Source organism: Terrapene carolina, unplaced genomic scaffold, assembly GCF_002925995.2.
Source record: "Terrapene carolina triunguis isolate 2854851 unplaced genomic scaffold, T_m_triunguis-2.0 Scaffold231, whole genome shotgun sequence".
Lineage (NCBI taxonomy): Eukaryota > Metazoa > Chordata > Testudines > Emydidae > Terrapene > Terrapene triunguis.
Window position 1 is genome coordinate 14152436 of NW_020664582.1, and position 14402 is coordinate 14166837.

General features: G+C 41.7%; 1 protein-coding gene across 1 annotated transcript in view; it reads right to left on the bottom strand.

Moving 5' to 3' along the window:
- The window catches only part of APPBP2 (amyloid beta precursor protein binding protein 2), a 34309-nt gene extending 23801 nt beyond the window's left edge, over positions 1-10508 (bottom strand). The window contains exon 1 of the mRNA XM_026656440.2: positions 10321-10508. Within this exon, the coding sequence (XP_026512225.1) occupies positions 10321-10461 (141 nt within the window). The 5' untranslated portion in view covers positions 10462-10508. The remainder of the gene's footprint in view (positions 1-10320) is intronic.
- Positions 10509-14402: the final 3894 nt, after the last annotated feature.

Consider the following 14402-nt stretch of genomic DNA (forward strand, 5'->3'; position numbering starts at 1 on the left):
GATTCCTGCAGATCTCTCTTCCTGTTTCAGTGGCATAGACTTGCCCGCCTGCCACTCAAATGACAAACTTTCATTTTCCCTAGTGTAACCTGAAATTCTGACTGCTTGGCATATTTACTATCCACCCATTTTCTGCAAATACTGGCAAAAAAATTAAAGGAAGTAACCTAGATTAAGTCTACTGGTATGAATGCTGAATTTTCTAACACATGGTAACAGATACTTGATTTAGAAAGGAAAGGGGGACTTCAAATTATGATGAGTAGCAGGCAGTTTTTCTAGAAGATTCACTCCTAATAAGCACAAACACATTCAGAAATCCTTGGAAACAGGATTTTCACTGTTATCCAAGTATCTCAAACCTGCACTATGTGACCCAAGAAAGGAAGAAATTGTTCTCTGTTGGAAACCCACACAGAGACTGAGAATTCATGGTCACAAGGCCAGCTAGTTTATTTGAAACAAATGCCAAGTTCAAGGGAAATATCCCTTGTCAAGCATTGTTGTAGGTCTGAACCTCTGAGAATATTTGTTTCTTTAAAGAAATACTTTTTCCTGACACAACTTAAGCTATCTGGTGTTTAAATGTAAACTCATGTTCAACAATTAACTCAGATTTTCTGCGTTAGAAGTCATTGCAGAAATTTAAAGATCTCCATTACTGCGATAGATCATTTAATAGCCATCTACAGAAAAATTACATAGGACTCGTCTAGAATGGCTTCCAACTGTATCAAAAAATAAAGGTGCTACAGCAGTGGTGGGCAACCTGTGGCCCATCAGGGTAATCGGATTGCGGGCCGCGAGACATTTTGCTGACGCTGACCTTCCGCAGGCACGGCCCCCCGCAGCTCCCAGTGGCCGGGAACGATGAACCGCAGGTCCACTGGGAGCTATGGGGGGCCGTGCCTGCGGATGGTCAACGTCAGCAAAATGTCTCGCGGCCCGCAATCAGATTACCCTGATGGGCCGCATGCGGCCTGCGGGCCATAGGTTGCACACCACTGTGCTACAGCAACATTAAGTCTTGGCACTTCATGCATGGCTTGGTATTTTTAAATGTAATAATAAAAAAATTGCAGAGAAATGGAAGACTATCATATGTTTTTCCAGAGTTCTAAGAGTGATACTACTCAATCCTAAAATGGAGAAAATCTCTTTAAAAAGACACTATCATACCAGCTGGGTGCCGCTGAATCTCATGAGGATTCCCCACGCCCACAACACACACACACGAGGATCCCTAGACAAACCATTGTTTATAAAAAATAGTAGGGAAACTAAGAAGAAAGTTAACCATCACCACCCTATCAAATTATATGAAGTCATCCTGAAAAATGGAATGCTCTATATTTCTAGAAATAATTTGACATATCTTTAATATTGTCAGATATGCCAATATTCCAGTGAAGAGCACAACAGACTTGTCTATAACTAAAATAAAGGAAAGAGCTGCTAAAAAATTAACAAAGCATTTGTCTTGTTAAAATGATATACACCACAGTTTCTAACCTGCCTTCAGAGGAAAAAAACAAAAAACAAAATTGCTTGACACTATAGCATAGAATAATTCCTTTAGAAATCTATGTATTATTTTAGCTACAGTTGCTAAATTTTCAAAACACTGCACCTAACTTTAGAATGCACACTAATCTTCATTCCCATTTACAATGGCCAGGGAAATCCAACAGGGCTTGTCTACACTATGGGCACTACAGTGGCACAGCTGTCGCGCTGTAGCTATGCTGTTATAGCCCCATATAGACGCTTTTTACAGAGATGGAAAGGGTTTTTCTGTTGCTGTAGCTAATCCACCTTGTGAGTCGTGGTAGCTAGGCCAATCTAATTTTAAAAGTAGACCAGGCCCAACTTGGCACCTTTCTAGCTAACCACACTTAAAAATATTTCTTGGTACTAAGAAGGTAGGCTGTGATCTTGCCAAAATTCATGTTAAACAGACCATGAGTATTTGGATATGAAACCTCAGGAGGCTAAAGTAAGGTCTTCTCTACAAACAAACTTGCACATGTTTAATAAATTGGTTTAGTTAAACTACTGCAAACCCTCATGTGGGCACTTACCTTAGTTTAATAGTGGCTTTTATTGGTTTAGCTTAAGACATTCAGGGGGTTGCACTACTTAACTAAACTGGTTTAAATTCACACCTGGGGTTAAACCAGGGCAAAACTCTGTACAGACAAACCCTGCGATGCTGGCAATACAGCTGGCACTTAAAGGCAATGATCTTGCAAACTCACATACTCAATTTTAAGCACTTTAGTAGTTTCATTCACGTCAATGGGTCTACTCACATGCATACATTTTTGCAGGATCAGAGCCCAAGTCAATATTGAACAAATTCCAAGGTACAGTACTATTGTGCATTTGCTTATGACGTTGCAGTCGTTCAGTGAGACACAAACGAAAAAAAAACCAGGATGAGTTTCTCCTTCCTCCCCACCCCAAATAAAAAAAAATTTCAATTAGTCCTAGTTCTTATTAAATATTCTGTGGTGCTTCTTGTTAGACCAAGGGTACTAGCTACTAGTCTAAAGCAACACACTTTTTTACTCAACACGCCCCTAACCTTTCAGTTGGATCTTGTAGTTCCTATCCCTCTTCCAGTCCTCCCTACCCCCACTGGTGTTAACATGGTGATGTATGCTGTTAAACATGTGCTGAATTCTACCTTACAATTGGCAAGATTAGATAATTCTCATAAAAGGCCTGCAAAGTGCTTTGAGACCCTTCAGGATGAAAGGACATACATTATAAAATTATATTCTTCTACAGAAGTTGTAACAATGTAGATTTATTACAGCATGATCACCAAGATGGATGTTCCAAGATCTGACATGTAAAACACCTTCCTAAAGAAACTGCTTTGTGTACTTTACTTTTTAGCATGTCATGATAAAAAAACCCACACTATTAAATGATTTTTAAACCTATTATAGGCAACAGCTAGGATTATTACAGAGATTAGACTTTTTTTCTAGTTTATTTACTTTGTACATTTCACAGCACTTTGTATGCAGTCAGTTTCACTCTTTCCCATGAATAGTCAGTTTCCTCTATTTGTGCAACTGTTAACAAAGAAAGGGAGAGAAACATTTTCACAGGGATAGGAAAATGTGCTTTTAAAAAACTGGTAGTGACATTTGGAACAGGTGTACTACTTAAAAAATTATTTTTTTCCCTTAAATGGCTAGATTTCAAGTTTAGTGCATCCCTTCAAAAGAATTTTCCTCTGCTCATTTCCAACACTATTAAAATATTGTTTATAAATAGGACAAAATTGAGAAGTGTAAAGTCAATGTAATCTGGAGACAAGGATAGCTAAAAACAGATACTTTAGGAGGAGAAAAGTTATATTGCTTTGTATTTGGCTCAGGTACGATCGTTACTGAAATACTCCACCCTGTTCTGATTACCATAGTTCAAGAAGGATGTTGAAAAATTGGATGGGGTTCACAGAAGAGCCATAAGAATGACTAAAGGATTGGAAAACATGCCTTATAGCAAGAGATTCAAGGAACTCAATTCAGTTTATCAAAGAGAAGATTTGGGGAAAGAGATATCTTATAAGAAAAGGTTCTTCACTCTAGCAGACAAAGGTATAACAAGATCCATCAGCTAAAAGTTGAAGCTAGCCAAATTTAGATTAGACACTCCATCACTGGACATTTTAAAATCAAGAACTGGATGTTTTTCTAAAAGATGTGCCCTAGAACAAACAGGAATTAATTAAGGGCACTCCCATGGCCTATCTATCATGCAGGAGGTCTGCCTAGATGATCACAATAGTCCCTTCTGGACTTACCATCATCTATGAATCCTTCCATGCTAGCTAGCATTGGTTGCTCTCCTGAAAAGTGCTTTTCTTGAATAAGTGGGGAGGAGAAAGGGGTGGGGAGAAGAACAGTCTTTTCCATTCCACACTTGATTTATGCCCAAAAATTACAGCATGCTAAAACCGCACAAACATAAGGTTTGATAAAATCTTTATGAAATCACACAGAATATTCACAGCAAAAATCCTATAAAAGTAACCCATCAACTTAAGGCTTTTCCCCCTCACTTAAGACAGCGCTTATTTATGGCCTTGTTTATACTACTCTGGTCAGAAACCCTCAATCTGAAAGAATAGCTGCAGTTGCTTTCACAGTTTATCTACTCTTTCCTCCCTCACTAAGTTAACTGCCCAGGTGTCATGAGTCATGGAACAAAACAAGATTTTTTTGTTACAAACATTTTCTACGAGACTGTAATTCATCAACGAGGAAAGTCATCTCAGAGAGACACACGATTTAAGCAAACTCAACCACAGGATAATATCACCGCTGCTCACAGTCATTAAATACTGTCGCAAAGCAAAGTTGACATTCTATTGCAAGCCATGTGCTGTTTCAGCAAATTTCTATTTATTCATGTTGTTTTGCTCTAGAGGAGAACTGATTAGACAGACATAATACAACAGCTTTTATTAGCTGTGTGCGTTCCTCTTCTGGATTAGCAGAACACGCAGTAAGAAAACATGGTACTTCAGCTACATGGATCATGGCAATTCTAGATTAAGCTAACTCAGAACCTACCATTCATTTTTAAAAACACTCTGGAAGTTTTACCTCATAACTTCAATTAGACGAAGTGATTACAGTGACATTGCTTTTCCCTAAATAGCTATTCTCATAGTACAAATTAATTTTATTGTAGTGCAATTACTGAATGTTATAGTTTTAAGTACCAATGTGTTGAAGCAAATTAATACCATTCCCCCGTTGTTCCTGTGATTAACGATCTCGTCAGAAGTCCTCAAAAGAATGATATTAATAAGTCAATTTAGCCCAACTTAAAATTTTTAAAAGGGAATTTTGAAAGGCGAACCCAAGGCTATGTCTACACTACAAGTACTACAGCAGCACACAGCTGCAACTATGCCAATATGAACACTTGCTACAGGGACAGAAGGGGATCTTCCATTGCTGCAGTAAACCCATCCCCATGCTAGGCCTATGGAAGAATTCTTTCATTGACCTGGAGGTGTCAGTAACAGGATATAGGTCGGCTTAACTACATAGCTCGGGCATGTGAATTTTTCACACCCCTGAGTGTCATGGCAAGGTTGACCTAAGTTTTAGGTGTAGACTAGGCCTAAGCATTTGAGAACATTCCACGTTAACCAATATAAACCACACAGGTCAGCCTCATTAGTCTATATTGGTACAAAACTGCAGTCCAAGAGTGTAAAAAAGAAAACACTACAACTAACACAGTTTTCAAATCTTCAAATGTGCCAAAGGAGCAAGGAAGTCCAGAAATAAAGCATACATGGCCAGAAAAATCATATATGTCATCGCTTACATAGAAAATGCCCGACTGAATCAGACCATTGGTCCAGCTTGTCCAGTATCTTGTATCTGACAGAGCGAATACCAGATTCTTCTGACCAAGCCTGCCCCCCCATACATATTTCCTTTTGTTGAGACCCATTATGTTATTGATTTGTGAAGAATCAGTGTTCCTGACAGTCCTCCAAAGTTTTCACTAATTTGAAGAATTGTATTATTGGCAAACTTCATCAGCTTGCTGTCTACTTCTTCCTCCACGTCACTGATATCAAACACTGGTCCCAATACTGCCCTGGAACAAACCAATATCAGCTCCATTTATCATTACTTACCACAACTACAATGCCTACTGCTCAGAATTAACACGGTCAGGTTGAAATATAGACAACTTAAAAAAAATAGTTGAAAGTTGTTCCAAATATTTCACTTGCTGCTGGGTATCTTTGTCAATGATTTTTGTTTCACAACCATAGTTTAATCAGTTTTTCTCTCCCGTGTTGCCCCATGCAAGGCCCCAAAAACAGGGGAAATGTACATAACTAATTATATAAGCGAAACAATGAAATTGGGATATGCACAAAGTGCTGGCAAGTGCACAAAGGAAACTGAAAGAAATAGAAAAATATTTTCCCTTTAATCTCAATTACTTCTTGTAATAAAATAGTTTTAAAGCTTTTGTAACAGAAATGTAATTTTAAAAAAAATATTGATAGTGTTCCTTTAATTAGTTTTTAATCTACATTAGAATTCTGCACCTAACTCCACCATAATTTTCCTTAATAGTAACCAGGGCCGGACACCCTGGGTGAACTTGTATTTTGGCTCCATTTCTTTGAGTTTGAGACCAGCAGCGTGGGGCACAGGGTATGAGGATCAGTTCCGGGCTGCGGAGCCCAGGTGGGCTTCACAGGGAGGAGTTTCTGAGCCCAGGGGTTCCCACGGCCATATACCCCCTGACCACCTAGCAGGAGGAGACCAGGCGTGCAGCCACCACTCATGCCCATGGGAAAGGTGGACCTAGGGACAGCTGGCAGCTCTAACTGGCACTCCCTGCACCCCGTCAAGCTGGCCCCACCTGGCCAGGGTCTCCAGCCCTGGGCTCGCCTGCACTACCCTCGTTCCAGCAGCCCAGACTGGAAGCTTGAGGTACTTGGATGGCACCCAGCTAACCCCTGGGCAGTTGCCTACATCGCCCACTCACCCATAAGGCTGACCCTGATTGTCACTTATGAGGGACACTTTCAAAAACTTCTTGAAAATCCAAATAATGGATCCACACAATTGCCTTTACCTGGTTAGACAAATGCTATTTCCCTTAAAGTCATGTTGATATGGCACTGCTAATTCGCTTACATTTAATAAGAGGGCCTTGCCATGCTTTTAAACACCTCAACATTTTATTAACAGTGCTGTAGGAGGATAAACATTCTTCATATAAAGGACTTTGCTGTCCAGGTAACTTCCCAGGATAGTCCACTTCTTATTACAAGTTGCCCACTAAACACTTAAGTCCACCACAACCAGATTCAACTCCCTGAATAGCCTAAGAGAATATATAAGTTCTGCCAGCAATTCCCTCCCTCCATTTTAAAATATGAGGGCTGTCGGTTTGAGTGTCTCTGCTAATTTCAAGTGTTGCTATACTACAGGGAAAGAGGCAGTCTTTCAGATCCTAGGCCCCAAACCATTAAACGTTATACTTCTTAATGCCCCATGAGAGGCTTTAAATAACTTCTCTATTTTGACCATTATTCCTACCTATGATTTCTTATTTCAAGTGAACCGGCTGGGAGACCTGGAGCTTTAAGGAATAGCAGAACTATTTTGAAGTTTTGAGGCTATAAATGGTGTAGTTAGTGATGGTTTTGCAAGTGGTTATATTGGCCATTATATGTAAAATACATTTACAGCTTTGAAGGGTCACAGTTAGTTAATATTAATAATCTTGATGAAGGCGGAATGTGACCACAGTTAGTTACCACACTTATTTTTGCAGAATGTGCAGTGAAGTTTTTCATAAACACAAATGGTTACAAACTTAGTGGGATTTTGGGGAACCCCTGCATATTAATCTAACTCTTATTTGCAATCACAAATGTGAGATAAAAAAGGTTTTCATCCCTTTAAACATCTGCATCCAGAAAGAGGTTCGCTCTCCAAAATCTGAAAGCATGCATATGTCATTTATGCATTTATTTTCCATTACATACTAGCTGATATTGCTAATGCTCATCAATCAGACAATTACTTTTCCTCAATTATTTCCAGAGAATAGATACTAAGGAGTAAAAAGTGTTAGCAGTTCACTGAGGCCCTATCTCCATGGGACCAACAGTTATGTAAATACAGTGAACACCCAGCCAAGGTTTTCTAAGGGCTTGCCTACATGATGGCAGAGGCATCTTTAGTGCTTTAGTTCTTTAGTGCGCTTTAATGCAGTCTTGTTTCAAACAGTACTTTATTAACATACACTAGGGAACTCTAGCATGCATCAGCAGGGTCCACATAGGCCAGTTAGCGCACGAGATGCTTGTGTGCATTAGAATTTACTGGCAAGTGGTGAGGACTAATGCACAGTGAATTTTGGTTTTCCTGCTTAACACATCTTAAAACGACATGAGCATCTGCCCTCTGAAAAATCAGGCCTCCTTAAACAATCTCAACTTGGGGACTGAAAATCACTAGCATTTTGAAAGACTTGGCAATTTAAAACAAACCGAAATCACCCCCTTTCCCCAAAAAACAAAATGGTTATAATACAGTTTGGCTTCAGCCATACTTCTGGCCAACTGTATCATAATCTGATTCAGCCACATTATTAGTTTGTATTGCAATAGTACCTAGGAGCACCAATCAAGGACCCATTGTACTGGGTGCTCTAGAGACATGCAGTAAAAAGACAGTCATTGCTCCAAAGAGTTTACAGTCTAGGGCCTGATTTTACAAGGAGGTTCATGCACACACACCCCCAACCCCACCCTGAAATGAATGGGGCTCTGCATAAGTGCAGAGTTTCTTCTAGCATCAGAGCCTAAATTAGGTTACATCCATGGTTAAACCATACTTAAGGACATGAACAAAGACACAAAGTGAAAAACCCAGATGACAATACAAACTATTATGCAAGACATTCAACAAACAGTGTCATGTAGTTTTATTTACTCTACATGTGGAAATTACATAAATCAACATTTTATTTAGTGGGAATGCAAGTTATACACATTTTGCAGATTCCTGAGATTCTGAATTTTGATTTTTGGTATATTCTTTAGCAAAAATATATATTTTTAAATGGATGCAAGTTGGTGTTTTAGTACCAAAGGTCCCTGATTAGTGTGACAGAAAAATCATTCTTGAGGTCAGGTAACACTGGAACGAGGTTTGCATGTTCACTTCTTAGGCACTCCAAACCAAGGCAACATACTCCTGTAAGTGAGCATAAAGGGGAGACTAGAGAGAAGTCTCTTTATCAATCAGATGGATTGAATTGTTCCATAATGGAAAAAGAACAATCAGAATTAATCAGATTCAACCTGAACACATAGTAAAAGAAGTAAGTTACCTATTAACCTCCCTTACAGATCAGGTTTCAAGGATTCAGGAATAAAGGCTTTGAATATAATAAAAAAAATTCAAGTAATACTTCCCCTAAAAGCCCCTGTTCTGTGTGTATCTTCAGTGATAATTGAAATATAACCACTGCTTCTGAAAAAATACCAAGAGCGACAGCTCCAGCAAATTCTGATTATCAGTGGTTACAGCTATTGGCAGTTTCAAAAACAAAACAAAAAAATCAAAGCACTCCTTCAGGTTAGTCACAAAATCGTGTTAAATTAATAGCTCACCATAAATCACTCTCTACAGCCATACTATCTATGAGTGTATGCACGAGAGAGAGACTTTTCCATATCACTTAGCCTAACACATAATGCAGATGAATAATATCTACCATATGTAAATTTCTTTGCCTGTTACCCTCTGGTAGGAAAGATTTGCCTGTCTCAAGTGATCATCCTTAGCTCTGAATACTGCTACACTATGCTGATAAGAGGGCCGTTATCTGTCTCAAATATATTTCTGAAAAAATGTTTATTTTCCCTTTAAAACACACTACATTTCTTTAAAAGCTTTCCGACCTGAGAGTGAAAAGGCAATGTCCCACCTCAGAGGGCTCTTGAGCCTCCTGCATCCTAGGATGCTCATTTTGAACAGTTCTTTGATATGAAATGCCAATCGACTGGACGCCACCGGTGAAGTGAATACATCTTTTATACTGACTCTAGATTTAGGGGAAGAAGAGGAGTCTCCCCCATCCCCCCAAATGACAAGACCACGGTCAATGAATTAAGCGGTTTAAAGCAAGGTCCCAACCTTTTCACCTGGTTGCTGTTTCCCCAGTAGGTCAGTGGAGAAAGTATAAAGTGGAGGCGATTCTGGTCCCTCTACCCTGAGCATCATCTTACTCTTCTCCCCCCACGCACCCCCAGCCCCAACACACAAAAGGAAAGACCGCCCCCCGCTCTAAAAAACTACGCTCACCCTCCCAAGTCTCCCTCTCTAAAAACGAGGCAAGGCCTCCCTTCTCTCACCCCCCACCCCGCAACATAGGGCTCACTCTTCCCCCACAATCCAGTATCCTCCCGCCAAAAATATTTGGGTTCACCCCCCAATCATCACCCCCTAAAGGGGTTCCCCCCCAGCCAGCCCCTCGCTATCCCCGTCCCTGTCCGGCGTCCTGCGCCTGCCGGGGAAGGAGGAGGAGAAGCAGCAGCAGCCCTGGGCCCTGACTGAGTCTCGGACCCAGGAGCTCCCCCACCCCCGGCCCTAGCTGCGACCGCCCCGCACTCTCCCCCCGACCTGAGCCTAGCCCCGGGGGCAAACAGAGCCTGAGGCCCTCCCCTTAGAGGGGCCCACGAGCGGGCGGGATCGGGGAGCGGATCTGCGCCCGGCCCGGCCCGGCCCCCCTCACCTTGTAGTACACGTCGAACTGGATGTTCTCGGGCAGAGAGCGGATGTCGCGGCGCCGGGCCCGCCCGTAACTATCCACCACGGCCGAGATCGCCGTGTTATAGAGCGTCTCGGGCACCCACTCCAGCTCCACCGCCGCCATCTTGGGTGTGCGGAGCCGCCGCCACCACCACCTCCCCCCCGCCTGCCTGCCCGCCCGGCCCGCTCCACCTCCCCCCACGCCCCGCACCCGGGGGGCTCCCACCGCCCAGCAGCACCCGGACGCGCTCCGCCCGGGGAGGGCCAGGAGGATCCAGCGGCCGCGGCGGCGGCGCCGGAGAGCGCGCACGGCGAGGGGGTGGGGAGATGAGGCAGGGGGATGATTTGCTCCCGCTGGGCCGGAGTCGGGGGGAGGCGTCAGGGAGAAGGTCTGGGGAGGGAAGGGGGAGGGACGGGAGAGAACGGGGGGAAGGTGTGAGGGGGAGGAAGGGCCGGCAGAGGGGCGCCCGGGGGAGGTGAAGGGGCAGAGAGGGAGGTGGTGAAGCCAGGTGAGGGTGAGGAGACGGTGTAAGGGGGGGGCAATGGGGAGGGGGGAGTGGAAAGTGGGGAGCAGAGGGGGAAAGGGGGTGCATTTCGGGCAGAGAGGGGGAAGAGGGGTGCATTTGGGTGGGGTGGAAGAGGGAGATGGTCGGGAAGAAAGGCTGGGAAGATGGGAGGTCAGTGGGACTCATGGAGTTACAGCGGCCTAAAACTGGTGTCCGTGAGAGGAAAACCCGGCTCTCGTTGTGGAGAGAAGCAGCTGTGAATTAGTCACCGGTGCCATGCAATGCCCTGTGTCCTGGCCCCACCAAATTGCCTTCTAAGTTATTTTCCTTATTCATGTCGTGTTCCTGTCCAAAAAACACTGGGGGCTGTCCCTGCTATGAAGGAGGTACAGTCTAATAAAACAAGGGGTGTGGGGGGAGAGAGAGAGCATACAAGCAAAAAGACTGGTCATGGCTCTAAATATTCAGTAACTTCCTAGCCTGGGAATGTAATTTTCTTTTTTTCAGTTATGAGCTAAAATGTGGATCCCAGTACCCTTCAGCCTTATCTTCACTAAGAGAAAGGGTGTTTTGTTGTTGTTGTTTTTTACCATGCATTAATTAATACGTAGTGTGGACGAGATTATTTGTAGTTTTAGCAGGTTGAGATCGTAAACACCAAGGAGGAGCAGGAGCTTAGTTTTACCTCAACTTGCTAACGTGTTAAAACAACAACTGCCTTGTCCTTACTGGAATATTACAGTGTATAAATTACCATGTGTTAGCTAAACAGGGTAAAATATAGCTTTTTTCCCCCCCTACTGTAGATGCAACTTTGACTGATTATGGAAATAACGCTATCCTGAAGAAGAGCTCTGTATGGTTCAAAAGCTTGTCTCTCTCACCAACAGAAGTTGGTCCAATAAAAGATGTTACCTCACTCACCTTGTCTCTCTACTGTCATTAGCCACTGTCTCATTTTTCTCCTTACCGTGTTGTTTCAGAGTTATTTTCTCTAACTTGCCTTCCTTATAGGGCCTACCCATCCCATTAAGGATTGTGATAGCTAGTTCTCTGCCACAGTTCATAGGCTCATAGATTGTAGAAACACAAGGAATATTAGGATCGTCTAGTCTGAAAAAGAAGCCTATTTGCAGCCTCCTACCCAAGCAGAATGCAGGCAGAAAGTAAGAATATGCACAGCAGACATTCTCAGAAATCTGCAGAATGCAGGTCTTACACTGAATTACTATGGCTCAGAATCAATGGCTGCAATTAAATGCCATGAGTTAAAAACCATGACTTTGAGTTAGGGACTTCTGTATTGTAAATGTTTTTATTGCAAACATGGATAGATAAAATCACAGATCTGTAACTGTTCGGAAATGGTGTTTCAGCCTCGATCCAGGATTAGTCCAACCTGCCATGGCCAATGTAGGATTGCTGCCAACAACATACACCTCTACCTCGATATAACGCTGTCCTCGGGAGCCAAAAAATCTTACCACGTTATAGGTGAAACCGCGTTATATTGAACTTGCTTTGATCCACCGGACTGTGCAGCCCCGCCCCCCCGGAACGCTGCTTTACCGCGTTGTATCTGTATTCGTGTTATATCGGGTCACGTTATATCGAGGTAGCGGTGTATTACTTTATCCTTTCTAAAAGTTCCAAGGGATTGGGCTTTCATCTGTTTCCAATAAGCTTGTAGATGTCACTGTCAAAGGTGTTTGTTTTTCAAATACAGGTTGCAAGAGGATATTGTCCTTTTAGGATTTTTTCCCTTGACAGAGTATCAGTAACCATTATTTCTCTTCTCTTTTCTTTTTGTTGTCTCTCAAAATGTTGGCTAGCATACTTCTATTATTGTCTGATGATTCTCCAGAGTGGATAACAGGATACATCCTCACTGGGTAGGAATGAGTTTTCCCTGTTGGGATTTTGTAGCATACCCTTCACCCCTTAAGAATAAATGAATGAATTAAGGTATAATAGAATTAAACAAAGGGCCAGTACAGTACATTTAATAATACTTATTACTTTATTCCTAATCTACTTTATGAATAGTCTTTTATATAACCTCAAAATACTTAAAAATTAATTAACACTCACTAAAGCTCTGTAAGGTTATCCTATCCATTTCACAGATTAAGAGAAAGCAGTTGACGTGCCCAAGATTCATAGATTTCAAGGCCAGAGGGGAGCACTAATCATCTAGTCTGTCCTCCTGTACAACACAGGCCATAGAACTTCTCCAAAATAAAAATTGCACAATGAGTCAGTTGGTTTTTTACTATTTTAAATTTTACATTAATGGGTATTAACCTTGTTAAAAAGGCTGTCTGTGGATTTTCTGTACTTGTGTGTTTCTCACTATTGTGAGAGAGAAATGTACAATATACATTTCTTAACTCTCTGGGAAATGTTGAATAGGAAGGAGTGTGGTTACTTCTAATAATGTTATCCAAGTCTGACTTTGAGCTTGTTTTCCTGGTCTCAGTTTATTAGCATGCATTATGTTCCATCTCTATGAAGTCTGTTGCTTGAGATTTGTCACTTGGCCTTATTATGTCTGACAAATATGCCTGCTTTCTTCATTTAGCTGGCTTTAATTATAGAAACTGGCTGACCTACTTTATTCACTGTAACTGTTCTACAATGCTTACATACACTGCTTATCTGTTTTTATTTTGTAATAATCTTCTGGTTGCTAAAAAATAATGTACTCCTTTAAGCCATATTATTAATTTATAAGCAGAATGTGTACCATTCAGTGACCTCTTTGATGCACTTATATTAATAACAATTATGCATGCCTAAGTTGCCAAAGTCAGAAAACATCTTTGGTTATGTCTACAGTACAGAGACTATTCCGGCATATCGTGTCACTTATGTAGGTACTTGGACTGTATTAAAGTCTCCCCTTAACCGTCTCTTTGTTAAGCAAAATAGATTTTAATCTTGGAATGTATCACTATAAATCATGTTTTCTAATCCTTTAATTATTCTGGTGGCTCTTCTCTGAACCCTTTCCAATTTATCAACATTCTTCTTGAATTGTGGGCTCTAGAACAGGACAGTATTCCAGTAGTGGTCACATCAATGCCAAATACAGAGGTAAAATAACCTCTCTACCCTTACTCGATATTCCCTGTTTGTGCATCCCAGGATCGATTCGCTGTTTCGGCCACAGCATCACACTAGAAGCTCATATTTGACTATTATCCATGACAATTGCCAAATCTTTTTCAGAGTCACTGCTTCCCAGAATAGAGTCCCCCATCCTGTAAGCATGGCCAATGTTCTTTGTTCCTAGATGTATACATTTACATTTAGTGTTATTAAAATGCATATTATTAGCTTGCACTTACATCTCTCTGAATAAGTGACCTGTCCTCTTTGTTATTTACCACTCCCCCATTTTTTGTGTCAACTGCAAACTTTATCAACGATGATTTTATGTTTTCTTCCAAGTCATTGATAAAAATGTTAAATACCATAGGGCAGTGTTTCCCAAACTTGGGACGCCGCTTGTGTAGGGAAAGCCCCTGGCGGGCCGGGCCGGTTTGTTTACCTGCCG